Source organism: Lupinus angustifolius, unplaced genomic scaffold, assembly GCF_001865875.1.
Source record: "Lupinus angustifolius cultivar Tanjil unplaced genomic scaffold, LupAngTanjil_v1.0 Scaffold_79_74, whole genome shotgun sequence".
Lineage (NCBI taxonomy): Eukaryota > Viridiplantae > Streptophyta > Magnoliopsida > Fabales > Fabaceae > Lupinus > Lupinus angustifolius.
In genome coordinates this window covers 1-17,030 of record NW_017723809.1, presented here as the reverse complement: position 1 = coordinate 17,030, position 17,030 = coordinate 1, and the positions used below count along the sequence as shown (strand labels likewise).

The 17,030-nt window shown below is 32.1% G+C and overlaps 1 protein-coding gene across 2 annotated transcripts; it reads right to left on the bottom strand.

Moving 5' to 3' along the window:
• Positions 1 to 281: 281 nt before the first annotated feature.
• On the bottom strand, positions 282 to 9,665 carry LOC109339529 (dymeclin-like). 2 transcript variants are annotated; one of them, XM_019576983.1, is made up of 18 exons: positions 9,225 to 9,665; positions 8,190 to 8,426; positions 7,519 to 7,582; positions 7,296 to 7,425; positions 7,092 to 7,218; positions 6,670 to 6,918; positions 6,505 to 6,589; positions 5,372 to 5,474; positions 4,997 to 5,122; positions 4,797 to 4,910; positions 4,084 to 4,202; positions 3,882 to 3,969; positions 3,707 to 3,799; positions 3,480 to 3,569; positions 3,177 to 3,296; positions 2,985 to 3,076; positions 2,639 to 2,696; positions 282 to 487 (listed from the first exon to the last, which is right to left on the bottom strand). In XM_019576983.1, the coding sequence occupies exons 1-18, from the start codon at positions 9,415 to 9,417 to the stop codon at positions 410 to 412; spliced, it is 2,166 nt and encodes a 721-aa protein (XP_019432528.1). In that variant the 5' UTR covers positions 9,418 to 9,665; the 3' UTR covers positions 282 to 409. The 2 variants fall into 2 exon arrangements, with proteins under 2 accessions (XP_019432528.1, XP_019432529.1); XM_019576984.1 differs by lacking the exon at positions 2,639 to 2,696 and having other exon boundaries at positions 400 to 487.
• Between the last annotated feature and the right edge of the window lie 7,365 nt (positions 9,666 to 17,030).

The window sequence follows — 17,030 nt, the reverse complement described above, 5'->3', positions numbered from 1 at the left end:
ATACATATCCTTCGCGAATCAGAGCGTATCCATGTTGGATACGTGTTAGACACCCACACGTGAGGGTGTTTGACAAATCCGTAGTTCAGAGACCATAAGTATTAGCCTTCATTATCAAGCTACCTTAAAATAGACAAGTAATGATAGATGGTTAATGAGGCGGAAGTGATAACTATACATTCCAAATAATATGAAAGCGGGTTGACAACAATACACTAATTTATATAAAGTTAAAAACTATGATAGGACAGGGATGTTAACATCACCTATTGATTATCATCTAAACAAAAACCTCTACAGTCCAAAATTTATTAACAGAAAAGAATGAGGATATTACATTTTTGCGAATGAGTACAAGCATTCACTAATAAAACTATATAATTTTTGGCAGGCAAGTTTGATAACCCAGCTATGGATCAAGCTCATACTCAGATTTTTCAATGTCACTATTTGGGAGTGTATTTCCCACCACCTCATTCTCAAGTCTCTGAAACAAAGTAAATTTTGCAATTGAACTCAATGATAAAAACATAACTGCACAGTTAAGACAAATAAGATGCAAGTTTTGTTATCACTTGAAGTAACAACAGAGCAGACCGCAAAACAAGGTAAAAATCAAAATAAAGATAAAAATATATATTCCCAAATCCTCCTGAACTTATATTAACATTCTAGTGATAGTCATTTACCCATTACAGAAACAGCAATATAAAAAAGCAAGTGAGATCCAACAACCTTTATCATACTGTTAGGGTCAGCTAAGAAACAAATATAAGCGAAAAAGAAAAAAGAGTAAAGATACAATTGGGCTTCTTTCTGTAAGTAAAACATATAAATATAAAATATGTATTTCTATTATATTAGAAAATATATTTCTATTATTATTATTATTTGGTTTCATAATATCGATCAAGAGAAAGTTCAGAAAATATACTTCTATTATTATTTTGGTTTCATAATATCAATTAAGAGAGATTTTATATCAATAAGGGGATTTTATATCGATTAGGATCGATTAGGAGATTTCATATAGGTTTACTTATTTCCTTAATTAGGTCATTCTTACCCTATAAATTGTAGTCATTGGTTATAATTTTATTCAAGCAATAAGATTCTTCTTCTCTCAAGTTGATATCAGATCATCCAATTCTAGAACTCTGCTTCTGCACTTAAAAAACCCCCTACCCATTCTTATTTTGACCCTTCTTTTCGTTGTACCTTGCCTTGGTCACGATATCACTTGCCTTTGGAAAGTCACCATACAAACACCCTTGTTTGTTCATTGTTTATTTCCAGGTTCAATTTGTCTAAAGTTAAACCTATCTCTATCCCACCCTTGACCCAGAATGGTCTTCCAATATTAAGGGTCATATCAGTTAGATGAGCGCAACTACCTCCAGCGGACCCATTTTGTCCATATTACTCTCAGAGGACGCAAGAGTATTAATCATATTGAAGGAAATGCCATTGTTGAGACTGATCCACAATATGATATATGGGTTGATGAGGACTCTCATTATGACCTGGTTTTGGCATTCTTTGACTCTGAAGATTAGCCGATATTATATATTTCTTCCTACTGCTTGAGAGATTTATAATTATTTGGCTAACACATTAAATAAAACAGGACATCTCAACATGTTATGAAATTTTCAATCCTAAGCTGGAAACCTTTCCATAATAGAATATCATGGGAGAGGGTCTCCGGACCAATATCATAATTTGAAGATGAAGTGTAATGCACACTCTAAAACACTGACTCACTGACTCAATTCATTAAAAAACACATATCTTTAAATTCCTATATGGGTTAAACTCTAAATTTGATCCTATCCGGGTTCAAATTTTGGGTAAAGGGAAACTCCCTTCTCTCTCAGAGGTGTTCCACACAGTTCATAGTGAAGAAAGTTGAAGGACAGTGATGATGGAAGATAAGCTAATTGATGGTTCAACCTTAGCCTCTGGGAAGGGTCATATAAAGGGGTTACATCTTTTGAATGATCCTTTGTAAAGACCAATCGCGACGACTGATGGTGCACTCACTTTAGGAGGTCTGACCAAACTCAAGAAATTTGCATCAAACATCATGGAAGGGGTAAAATCATTAGGCGAATGGGCGGTTCCAAAGGTGTTTCTTAGAGACGGGCAAATCAAACGGCTTCTGACTTGTAGTGTGGATGAAGACCCATTTGTACCTGTGATAGAAAAAAATGTCTCGGCCCTTAGCAAATGCACTTCCCTTTCCCTTCAAAATCCAACTCCCAAACTAACCTTTAAAGTAGTTTCAAGATCTTACTTGCAAGCTGGAAATGATAGATATTCATTCACCAACTTGACGAGAGTGTTGTAATATTAAGAGATTCACTTTACTATTAGAAAATATGCTTCTATTATTATTTTGGTTTCATAGTATCAATCAGGAGATTTTATATTATTTAGGAGAATTTATATTATTTAGGAGATTTTATATTATTTAGGAGATTTTATATCAATTGGGAGATTTTCTGCAGTTTTACTTATTTCCTTAATTTGGTCATTCTTAGCCTATAAATTATAATCACTAGTTTCAGCTTTATTCAAGCAATAAAATTATTATTCTTCTCCTTTCAAGTATACGTAAAGAGATTCAGATACATACTTCTGTAGGTGGATCAACTGGAAACAAGTTTATGGCTGCCGTGTTGAATTTGAAACCACTGGAGATGACAGAATTCACATTAGTAACATGCATAGAGCGAGATAACCATATGCACAAGGGAACTAGAAAACTTATAAGCAATGATAAGATAGCTAATATACTTTATCAACCCCTAGAGAGTAACAGATTTTTCAACTACTCCTAATGATTACACAAGGCTGAAACTTTAACACCCATCCCTATCAATTAGAAGTTGAAAGCCAATGCATAAAGACCAATACATATCAAATAATAAGAGCAACACAATTATAACTAAGTATGGCGATTAGAAGATCCAGAACCATACCATCTAGATAGTACTAGCTGCCAGACATATGGGATAAAAAACTCCTCTGGGTGACTCTCTTGCTCGTAAGTGAAGTGCAGTTGAGTAAACATCTGCCAAACAAGAAAGTCTTGTAGAAGCATGGAAAGAAATTTCCCTGATGTTATTCTTTATCGTAAGTAAACAGTGAATCACACATTATTTCCATTTTACCTTCATCCCTTCAACTCGCCAAGACCGACAATTGACAATTACCACTTGAAGCAATTCATTGACTGACCAGTTACCATCCATTTTTTGAGCATCCATCCGACTTTCAAAGTAATCTAAGACCTGCATATACCAAATAGAACACGTTTTTTAACACTCTGAAAACATTTTGCAATATACAAAGACAAGGTTCATGACATTAGTAAAGACATGATGAGACTTCTTCCATTGATGTTGCAAGATTTTTAAAGGTAAATATATATTGTAGTATGAATGTATGATATAGATAAAGTATATGAAACATACAGTATAAATGTTTTCAAGCAACTCATTGAAGCTAGGATGATTTTTGAATGGTTGGAAGACTTCCTGTTTCTGCATTATTGAGTACACTACCTGTCCAAGTCACCAAAAAGCATTACAGCAGATGTGAACAGTCACAGTGTAAATAGTTTTTTTTACTACTGGGAACCAGATAGAAAAAAGATAAATGTGATAACTTATCATCAATCCAATAAAATATTAAATAGTACCTCAGGATTTCGAGGCAGTGCATAAGTCAGGATTGCATTTATAATTTCTAGTACAAGTCTCAAGAAATCGGTATAGATGTGTAACTCAGCTGACTGCATCAAAAAAAAATATATTTAGAAACAGGAATTATTTAAAATGTAATCAACTGAAAAAAGCACAAAACTGTATAGATACCACATCTTTTACAATGCTACTTCCTTCAATCAAGTTGCCTTTTACAGTATCAATCTTATTATCTCTGAGATCTGCTAATTTGTTATACCTAACAAGACCCAACCATATAATCAAACTTTTATGTCAGAAATTATTTGTTCAATATATAAATATGAAATGCAAATATCATATTTATGAAGGCCCATAAAGAGCAGTGGCATACTTCCGTGATAGCATATAAAAGAGCCCGATTAGTCTTTGAGATGCATATGCACTCAATTGGTGGACATGGGGTGCCATGTTTGCCAAAGTTGCCAGACATGTTGAATGAAGATATACATCCTATTAAATTCAATACAATAACCAATTTTAGCACACCATCTAAACATATAAACAGACTAAATATGTAAATAAATGCAGACTTAAAGCTTACACATATACAAGGGTGGAAATTATGCTATCTAGGTCAAGAATCTTTAAAAATTAATATTTATTAAATTCAAATACATATATGTGCTTAGGAATATATCAATGCTTGAGATTCTGAAATTCAGAATAGATTTTCAAGGCAGGCACATTCTATCATAGGGTCAAGGCAAGGATAAAAGAAACCATGTTATGTGCAGTTCAGAGTTAGAAGCCAAAATCCAATTTTGGGCTTTTGGAGGTGAGGTACCTTGAAATAAACATGAACTGGACATAGTGTTTTGTATATGGAAAAACCAGAACCCATAGCATCAATCAATTTGTATATTACATTAATACATAATAGCTATCTCATAAGAACATTAAACACATCTTTCGTAATGGCCATCAGGACTATAGTCAATGTACTAACAATATGAAACGTTTTACTGAATAACCAGTCAGTAGAAATGGCTGCGTAAAAACATGGGGTAATTAAAATAACAATTCAACTCACTTTAAGATTCATACCCGTAGTTTAGATAAATTATATTGTACAGTTCTGATAAGAATGATGACCATGAGGGAACCTAGAGAAGTCTGATGGAGGAGACGTTCTTTGTACCAAGGAATAGTGGGCAATATCTGTTGAAACATGCACTAAATTAGCATTCAGCATAACCCATACAGTTTTAGTGAGACAAAGTTCAATGCCAACAGACATGTCTTACCAGCTTATGAATGCTTGCATTGAAAGAAGAGTCTTGACTAAGTATGAGAAGTATAATCAACAGCATATAAATTTGATTAGCTGTCCTCCTTGGAGCATTATATAATGCTTCTAGAATGGGCATTAACTATTAATTTCATAAGAAGCAGGAATCAGAATAAGTTTCAATCGCCACTCATAGTAGATGGACCAGTTATACCCATATCATTAAGATTTAGGATGGCTTATGTGCATTACGAAACAAGCAATTGAATATACGATATGATAGTCGAGCAGTTCTTCAAAAATTTTATTCTTTTGATTTCAACATATTTACATATGAAATACATCTATTCATTCCTACATTTTTCACTGGACAAAGTTCGCTTCCTCATACCAATGTATCCAGATCAGTCCGAACCAGTACATAATCCAGAAAGGCAGAATTCCCATGCAACAATGAGTAAAGCAGCAGGACAGCAGTCTCGTCAGCTAAGCACCTGAAGAGGGTAAGAAGTTGAAAAGTTTGAGGCCAATGCATAAATCTGATAGAGTTAGTAATATTAGTATATGCCTCTGGCAACGAGGAAATGCAGGGAAACATACTCCCGCAATGGAGATACCAACAGAAATAAAGAAAATGCTGAAATTTGGAAACCAGGAGAAAGCTCCCATGCTGCCCCAAGTAAAATGCTGAAATGGCAACAATAGTTCTGGAAACCCTCTAACATGGGATGCTCATGATTTATTCAACTGAAATCCCCTTCTTCACATCCTCCAATGGTTTCCATCAGTAATTACTCTCGCCAATAATGCCATTTCCTTTTTTTCCTTCAAGTATAAACTATCCACTGACGTGGGCCTTAACCAAAAAGGCCTGGGCATGGACTGTTTCCCCTAACAAAGTCCAATATAATGAATTGTGCGCACATACATGTTTTGTAAGAAAATTGAGATTTGAGCACTGCATCTATAGTTCTATACACATAATTTTGTATGTACAAAAATAAAGTCTAAAAAAGAGGAGCAAAGTTCAAGAGTTCATGCTTGATCGATCCACCTGTAGTGGAAAACAAGGGGAGGCCACTATTACAAAATTGGAAGTCACTGACCATAAGGTTAAGGTACTACTAGGGCATCAGGCAAAAGAACAGAGACAGAAAGCAGCAAGAAACAACAATGTACGTCCACAAAATAAACGAGGGAAACAGAATGACTAAAAACAGACAAGTAAAGGGAAAAAGCAAATTGAAAAAAATAATCTAATTTTTTAATTTTTCTCTCTCTTCTTCAATGCAAGTTACCAATGAGTGAAAACACAAAAGTAAAAGAAACAAGTATTTGTCATCACAAGACTCACAGACAAGGCTACAAGTGATAGGCATGTTTTGACCATCTCATTTTGAAAGCAAGAAGTTACCAGCGTACCATGATAACATGCAAACTTCGAAGAGCCTCAATTAAAACTTAATGTGCAATGTTATGGATCTAGTAAGTTGATTGTCCACATAAAGGTGGCCAAATACTCACATGCCAAGCGTATCAAATAACGAAGCAAAAGGCAACTTTACAATTGGACCACGGTGTGCAATACTCTCAACATCTGCTCGATCAACTGCATTTAATGTGTTGTTAAAAAATTGCTAGCTTTCTCAATCAACTAAAAGAATAACAGAGACATGAAAGATATATTACATTCACAATCAGTTACATGCTCTAAGGCCCTGTAGTAAGGGTTGTCAGAAAAATATGTGTTCTCCTTCAGTAATGAATTTGAAGTGGAAGAATTATCATTCTCAATGGCAGAGTAGCCCTCACTCACAACACATTTATGATAATGAATGAGAACAAGAAGCATGTTAAGGCTTCTATCTGCTATTGGACTTCTGGATCCTTCACTGCTTGAACTGATCAAATAACTGAATGGCAATGAAACAACGTTTACTGAAATAGAAGGACAAAAAATGGAAGACCAAAAGAAGTATCTGTTAGTAAGTCTCCAACGTTGTAAGGAAAATCTTGCAGCAAGAAGACAATTATCATAATATTCTATTTTAAAAAAAGTACATTTGACCTCAAAAGTTCCAAAAATAAATAACCATATTTAGTCACCATACCAGCTGCAGAGCCAACTTTCTTTAGCATGTGACTCTGACTTCCAGATTCTTGATTAAATGGAACCCCGGGTCGGGTAATGTAATTCAGAAGCAGTTTTTGCACAACTGAAATAACCAGAGAGCGATCCTGCAAAACATAACAGTACAATAACCTGAAATTCTCTAGCTGCAGTTAGAGCAACTAAATATAGCTTGATGTCTAACCAGATCCATTGCTGCATCAAGAAATGGGTTCACATCGTTCAGTCCAGGAGATGGCCCACAGAGAAGCTGAGTTGACATTGCAATAATCATAAAATTAAGCAGCTCCAGATGTAAGAGATATGTGTCGGGACTATCAAAAAATATATATCATCAGGAAAAAATGTGTTCACAGTTTTGCACAACAATGCAACAACAATATATCAGCAAGTTATCCATGACATACCTCACATCTGTAGATGCTATGAAGTTAAGAACATTCTGCATAACAAGATTTTCAATGGTCTGATCTGCATTACGATAAAAATAAAATCTAAATAAAGCAGAAACAAAAAAATAAAACCTAAATAAAGATGAAAGGAAAGAATGGAAATTTCATAACGAAACCAGTGACAAAATAAGAAGATTCCAATTAAATTAATATTAAAAACCCTTTACATATTAAATCAGATACAAGGAGAAGAAATTAGTATCTAAATCAATATTTCTAAAGTAGGCAGAGGACAAACTTCGGGTCTAGCCTTGACAATTAAGTTGAGGCTAATACATTGCTCAAAATCGTACACAACAAAGTTCAAATAAATAGCCGTGTTTATATCATAACCTGGAGGTCATGAGTTCAAATAATACAAACAACTTATTCACTTGCGTAGGTAAGGATGCATATATGTACCCTCTCCATACCCACTCTAGTGGGAGCCTCGTGCATTTGACTGCCATTTTTTATAATTTATATCATATATCATAAAAACATAAAGAATGAAAACTACAAGACGAAGAAGTCCCACAGCCAGATATCTAAATTTTACCAACTTCCCGTAAAACCAGAAAGCATAAAGTACTAGGAAAGGATGATATTCTCTAAAATCTGAGGGTGCAACAACGACTGTTATGTACCTCCCAAAATATCCTTTGATATTGATTCGTCAACATGGAGAGCCAGGTATAAGTTGATATTACCACCTTGGGCACTTTCAATCAAGTGCTTTAGGAATACTGAAGTGATGTGAACTGCATTAACAGCCTTTCCATAAACCAAGGGCGGCACACCTGAAGTAGACATGGATTCTTGCAAGTAGCATGCCAGATGGAACAAAATCTTCGCAAGATGCCTTGTGTAACAGTTGTTTCTTGCTGCAACACCAGTAGGAAAAAGATGACCAAAATAAATAATATAAAGCGAAACAAAAATTTTAAACAAGTATTATGATATAAAATAGTAAGAGCTCACATGTGAAGCAAACTTACCCTCCTTAATACCATCATTTGCATACAACCTACGAATTCAAAATGTGTTCATGCTTATAACATATTATAACTAAGATAAAATGAGTGTTAACAACCAGTTATCCCCACAAGCTTCGCTTTAAATCGAACACTCCCTCCAGAAAGAGGATTTTATCTAACTCCTACTCACTTTGTCATAGAATCAACTATCTCAAATGCTTAAAGCTATTAGGTGAAGGCTCATGAATGGTTTTTACTTGAGCTACAGAAACTATGAACAAACTTACAAGACATTAAAATCACCAATTCATCAAAACACCCAACATTTTTAAAGAAAACAAATATCACAATGAATTCTTTCACGATTTAGAGAAAATTAAATTAACTTAGCTTAATTACACTCAACACCCCTCCATATTAGAAATTTCATCGACCTCCCTCAGCATTGCAAATGGAGTTATGAGTTCAAGTTCAAGTAAGTTACAATTCATAATGCTACGGATATAGTAAAGTAATTCTACTTTATATTGTCATTACAATTAATAATCTCAGGTTTAATTTATCCAGGAGTTCTTCCCAATTATTTATAATTTTTTGGGTATAACAATGGTATCCCTCACGGAACAAAGAGAAAATTATACAGAAAAAAATTAAAAATAAAATAATGATATTGAGCTAAGTTTTGAAAACAATGATATGACTCACCCAAGAGGTTGCAAGCTTGATGAACACGGTTAGAGGGCCATTCAGCATAGAAAGGAAGTTCTAGAAGCTTCTGCCAGAACTCCGACGAGAGAGGGAAGGACTTGTCACCGACAAAGGTACCAATTAGGTATTCCGTCGTTTCCGGCGATGACGCGCCGACGCCATTGCGCGGCGTCGACGGCACAGAACCCATTTGTTTGTGAAAACGGTTATTGAGACGGCGAGTTTATGAATCGAAAGGTGAAAATGATTGATCGGAAGATGGAAATGGAGAAGTTAAGAGTTGTGAGAATCTGGGGAAGTTGGTGGCTTGGTGTAGTGCAAATAAAGGAATAGAGGGAGAAGGGGCAGGAGCTTCAAATTGAGTTTGTCTAAGTTTTTTATATTTTTATATCATCTTTCTCTCCCTCACCAAAATCAATATCAATCAAACTTGTAGAGAAAGACATATGTAAGCCACATTCAATAATAAAATACTAAGGATTAGATTCGGAAGTTATATTTGTTGGAAAGGGTACGAACCTTCAAGTGAAGGAAAATAGTTTACTCAAAAGTAGGGGTTTACGATGGGATCGGTTTTTAGGCAAAAAATGATTTGATCCAAACACGTAATTAAAATACGGTCTGGTCTGGTCTATTTATAAGATGTTCGATCCAATATATTAAGATGTTCGATCCAATATATTAAGATGTCTGATTTAATCTAGTCCAAATATTATATGCGGTTTCAGTTCAGTTTGGATCGGGTTTTTTATTTATAAAATATTGAAATTCCACTTACATTCAAAACTCATAAAAATGATTAAATATTAAGCATAAAACAACAATAAAAATATTGTTCAACAACATTAAAATATGTGAACAATAGTATAAGTAAACAACATCATAAAATAATAATAAATAGTAAGACAATAATAGTAAAAGCAAAAATGACAACAACATCAACAAGACATCAATAATAATAAGACAACAAAACAATAAAATATCAATAACAATAATATGAGCACTTGCAACATAATTTTAACCGTTAGAGTGTTCCACTGATGATTAATAACAATAATACTTTCACAACAATAAAATTGATAATAAAACACTTAATCATAATCAACACTTGAATCATCTTCATTTGGTTGTGGTATTGGTTTAAGTTCTAAAAAAGTGTATCAAATGTAATCGATATGATTTAAAATATAGCAACATATATTTGTATATATTTGTGTGTTATAGAATATAACAAATAAAATATAGGTATAATTTTGGAGTTGAGACTTAAGATTAAGTTTGGAAGACACTTAAAAGTATTACACACTTAAACTTTACATATTAATTTTGTCCGGTCTAGATCTAAGAGGTGAAACCAAAATTCGGACTGGACCAATCGGTCTGTAAAAAATAAGTCCAACACAATCCAAACTCATTCGGTTTTTGCAATTTCGGTCTATTTTTGGTTTTCGGTTTTATTTTTGGACCGGTCTGAATTTGAACACCCCTACTTAAAAGATATTATTGATAGTACCAAAAATAAATTACTTATGTAAGAGACAATCAATAAAATGTTGACAATACATTAAAATTTAATTCTAACTAAAATGTAGTCATAAATGATATCACAAAAAAATATAAATATATTTGTCTCTAAATATGATATATTATATAGATCTCTATACAAGTTTTTCTCTAAACTTTTATTATCGTGACTTGAGTTATCTACTATGTATATAAGAATGCAATGAGTTTATGGTATTACCAAAAAATAGACATTTTATATGATTGACACTTCGATTTTTAAGGGTTAAATTTGTCATTGCACTATTTTCTTGGTCATTTATTATACCTGTATGCTATTTCATTAATGAGTTTGATCATATAATTAATTTTAATTTTTTGAGGAGGTAAAGTTGTCCTTCTACAAATAAAGTAGTTTTTTTTATTCATTTTAAAATTTAAAATTTGAAACTCATGTATCGTTGGTAAAGTTGCTTTATGAGTTTGACATTTAGTAGTTTTTATGAGTAGGTAAAGTTCCACTCCTTACTCTTTTCCATTCATTCTCATGTCAGTGTCTCTCTATTTTTTATCTTCCTCAAACTTCTTTCTTCATCCTTCCTCCTTCATCCCAAACACAATATCTTCATCCGTTAAATCGATTAGTGAATACTTCATTCAGATATATGATTTTTCTTTGCAACTTCTTATATGTACATTATCTCATACACTCAACTTTCTTTATCATCACATTATCTCATTTACTAAAAAGATAATATTTTTATGGAAAAAGTTAACATTTTTTTGGATATTTTTGCTCCATAAAGCTTATTTAGTGTTTTTTAGTTCAAGATAACAATTTTGGTGTTATCTTGGGTATGCATGTTATTTTGGTGTTATTGATAACATTTTTACTGAATCAAACTTATTTGTTCTTTTTTTAGCTTACTGTTTACTAAAAAGATAATATTTTTATGGAAAATATTAACATTGTTTTGGGTATTTTTACTCCATAAAGCTTATTTACTGTTTTTTTTAGTTCAAGATAACATTTTTGGTATTATCATGTATTTTGGTGTTTTTGAGTTTAATGTTTACTAAAAAGATAATATTTTCATGGAAAAAGTTAACATTTTTTTTGGGCAAATTAAAAATTTAGGGAGGCATGGAACAAGATTTGGAGGAGCAATAGTTATAGGGCTGAATAACCTCATCACAATCCAAGCATATATCAACTAAAGTTGGTCAAAGCATGATAAGAAAGTGCATGATAAGGTAAATTTTGGAGGAACAATGAGACTAGAGGAAGATCCTCATGCACCAGGAAAGACACCTGGGACATATGCTCTTGCAAATTATTAAAGCAAAGTCACTGATTCAACTAGGACATGCAAATTGGATGATTCAGTAATGCATGCCTAACTTAAATCTCTAATATGAGAAGTATATCATTTTAGTTAAGCATACATTTTCACTATCTAAGCCACTATGCTTTATTTATTGCATTTCTATGAGGCTTTATAATGTATATTTTTACTCAATGAAACTTATTTTTCCATGCATGTTTAGTGTGTCATTATCTCATTAAGCTTATTAGGTAAATTAAGCCATTTTCCAATAATTTTAGTATAACTTCTAAATTATTTGAACTACTATACAACTTGGTCATATCTATCATTTACACTATTTGAATTAATATAGAGTAAGCTTTATTGGATCTATACATTTATGTTTACTAGGCATTCATCAAAAAATGTTGTTATTCTAGCATTACATTCACTTCAACATCACACTCACTTTTAAGTGAAGGCTGCATGTAAGTGACTTTAGGAAAGGTAAGAACAATACTGAACTTGAGAGGAGGCTAAGATATCATCACAAGATGAAGTATACTATGTTTGCATATGTTCTACCTTTGATTAATAGTATTATAATATGCATATGTGCTATCTTGAGAAACTTAACCATGTCCTATATTCACTTTAATTATTTTTCAGAAGAGATTATGCAAGAGCTGATTTTATGTTATTATTCAAGGCACAAATTGTGAAAGATTTTCAGTTCATCAAATCAAGAAGTTGCTCCAAGATATTATATTATTATCAGTGTCATATAGAGCAAATTTACATGGACTTTTAGTTATTTATAGGTACAATTATCTTATATGAAAGCAGTATTACTACTAGAATTTGAGAGGATTAATTATATGGCTAAAAAAAGTTGTATGCATGCCAAGATAAACATGTTATATTACCCAAGTTAGTAGATTCTCTAAATATTTTCAAAATTGGATTAAGTATATCATTTTAGGTTATCGCCGTCACTAGACAAGTGATACAAAAAGATGTTTAGCCTCCAATCTTATTAGAAAGATGTTCTAATTCCATTTTATAAGGAAATAACCATACTTTATACATTTTTGTTTATGTAGATAAAAGCCTTCAAAACACATCAATGTACGTATTCTCTCTTTTATGAATTTTTTCTATAACTTTAATTACTAATGTCATTGTTGTTACTTTCCACACGCAGAGGTCATGTTGGAACAAATTGATGCTGATCCCATGCTAGAGATTTAAAAAGGTAGGTTCATCTCTAATTATGTTCTACTTACTCTTAATACTCACTTAAGTCTTTAATTATGGACACACATACATTTGAAGTACCACAATAATACCATGTGAAGCATGCATTTCCAATACATTTGAGATTCAATGTATGCTTAACTAAAATGTAATCTCTTAATACTCATTTAAATCTCTAAATATGGACAAGCATACACTGTGACCTACTTCTGCACATTATGCTCAGTGTAGGTACTCGGTCATACCACGATAATACCATGTATACTAGATTTAAATTTCATCATCACTAAGTTTAATATTTTCCTAATAGAAATATTATCACATACTTTAGTTTATTATATATTGTTGAATTTTTATTTACATTTTTACTCGATCAATCTTTTTCTTGCTTTTTTAGTTCAACATTTACTAACCATGTAAGATTTTTACCAGCAAGTTAATATTTCTTGGCCATTTTTGCTCAACGAAGTTTATTTAGTTCATTTAAAGTTCAAGATAACATTTTATTCCTCCCTTTCAAGGTTTGCATGTTTAATTTTCTTTAGTTACACTTTTAGTCACACTGAACATGCTCTTCCTTCCATTGATCATATCTTCAAAGGACTTGTTGTGGGCTTATGTTTATTCTCTGATCCAAACACCAAAAAAAGATTATAAAGTTTTAAATTGATATAACCACAACATAACTAGATGGTAAGGTAGGACTAAAAATATTACAAAGCCTTAATACAGACTCAACCTTCTCTTTTTGAAAAGGTAATCTATTTTTCTAACATCTCTTTATCATTGTCATGCTTCTGTTTCTACATATCATTATGAATTTGTATAAAGATAAATAAGTTGCAGATAGAGCTTTTTTCCTCCATTTCTAAATGTTTTCCTACAATCTAAATTGTGAGTAATATCATCTATTTGTTTTCTTTATTATTTTACAAAAGTTTTGTCTATTACTGATCATATTAAAAAATATAGGTTCATCTCTAAGTATGCTCTACTTACTCTTAATACTCATTGAAATCTCTAACTATGGACATGTAACTCACTCATTTAAGCAGAATTTTTTTTAAATCAAAAGAATCATACATTGCAGCCTACTTCTATTGATTGTGCTAAGTGTAGGTACTCTTTCATACCATAATATTGAAAGTAGTTTTATGGTGTTTTTAACACTCACAACGGAATAAACATAGATCTATTTGTGTCTAAAATTATATACAACCAAAAATTGCATATAGAATACGTACCCGACCTGAATCTTTAAAGTTGTTCTTCAAAATTATGAAGACTCTATACATGTATCCACACTGAGACAAACCTTTGCTATCAACTATTTAAACCAATGAAACATAAAATATAACACTCTAAAATTCAGAATTCCTTATTCACAAAACTCTTTTGTATGTAAGTGTAGCAAATAAAAGAAAAGAAAAGATTATACATAACACAACAAAATTTCCTTTTGTTGGATGCTACACACAATGAAGAAAGAAGGGAACAATTTTCTTTTTCTCTCTCTGAAGTTCTCTGTGTAGGGAAAATTATATATGTTCTATCTAACTTTTATGATGTATCCACGGATACATATATGTATGCACAGTGCCGTGAGGAAAAAAAGAATTCCCTCCACTTTTGTACATCAAAAAGTACTTCTTCATCTTTTGCGATATCTTTATAAAAAGATTATAACTCTACAAATAATAAATTTTAGAATTTATTTTCTTTATTATTTAATTTTTAGTGCTAGCATAGAATTAAAATAATATTCCATAAATTATTTATTTGATCAAATTAAATTCTCCAATTTTATTATCAAATAATATAATTATATAACAAAGATTAGAACACTCGTTAGTGTGTGACCACATAGGTTCAATACTAAACCGGTAGTAAATTAACTAAATTAATTTACTAATCAAGGTTGGCATCTAGCAGCAGTCATTAACAACCAGATAACATGAAATAATATATATTTTACTTTCAAGAATCACTAGAAGATTAGTTTAAATATTTCCTTCCATCTTTACAGCTCTGTGCTAACTTTAAAGTATGGTACAATTGTTAAACTTTAACAAGTTGTCATGATGACTCAAAGAAACTCATTTCTTTATCCATTGCAATACCTTGGCCAATGTCTTATTTTATTATAGAGCTCAAACTCATTACCAAGAGTTGATGAATTTCTTCTTGATTAATCATTAATTCTACAAGCATTTAATCATATCATGAGACATTATGTGTCCGAAATCAAAGTATGATAAATAATATGTTAATTACTATGTTAATATCAGGTCAAAGGAAACTATTTCATTTCTTCTTGAGAATTTCCTTTTGACAATTTAAGGTAATCTTGATAATTAGGAATTCTCAGTTGAGTCACTTCAATGATCATATCTACATATGCCTAATCTATATATGCAATTTAATAAATGGGATCTATTAATTGTTACGTATCAGTAGCCTAGGAACACCTAGAAGGGGAGAGGGGTTGAATAGGTGTAGCGGTTATCGATCACCACTTCTTGAACCAAAACCCAACTGTTGGAAACAACCCAGTTAATCGATTAACAACAAAGTTTAATCGATTAACTATTGCACAGAACAGAATGACCAAACAGACAATTTGCACAGTAATTAAAATAGAATTGAACATATATAATATAGATATTTTTACGTACAATTATTAAGAATATGACAGTAAACAAATATCGGGAATTTTAATTACAGATTCAATTTATAACAGCAAGAAACTTAAAGAAGATAAAGAGAGAAAGAACGGTGCACAAATGATTTTTATCCTAGTTCGTTTGCGGTCCACTGCAAACTACATCCACCTCTCTTTCTGGATCAGGGAGATTTTCTTTCTTCACAATATTGAAATATGGATACAAACATCAATTCAATTACAAGCACATAGGACGCTCCTTTCTTGATATCTAGGACCTCTAAATTCTTGGTTTGACTCAACCCTTCGCTTGAGAAATCCTTTCTCGCGAAACAGCCCCAACCAAGATTCTTGTCCTCAAATCAAGACCTCCTAGCCTTGGTGAAGAACCTCAATCTCTATGGTGATCTCACACCAAGAGACAAATCCAGAATACACAAAAAACACGTTAAACAACAAGGTATACTAAGCACAATAATGCTTAAAATATGACAAGATAAAGACTCAAAGATTAACCCTTTTACTAACCACTTAAGCCATCAAGATTCAAATGAGTTAATCAAATGCAGTATACAGATAATTTCTCTCTAAAAATATCTAATGCATGAGCATGTGAGCAAGATAAGAATGGATACAGAATTATGCAAAAACAGTAAGCATATGATAACAATCAAAACAACATAATTTCTCTCTTCTCACGCATGCAATCTATCTTGCTAAAACAGTTAAACAAGTATGCAAAATGCTCTCTAAATGGCCTTATACAATAGAATGCAATGCTATGGTTCTCTGAACGTTGCCTCTTATTTATAGCATAGAGAATAGGCGATTACATTCGTTGCAAAACAGTTTAAACAGGTAAACTGTTAAACCATATTTCAGTTATAACAAATAACAGACTAGGTATTCGATTAAGATTCTTTGTTAATCAATTAACGATGTAACAGAATGACACAGAATATAGTTCAAACAGAAAACACACATTTAATAGAAAAGCAGTTGCATTAATCGATTAAGTTGTCATGTTAATCGATTAACTGGAACCTTTATGCATATGTTTCAAAAGGTAAACTT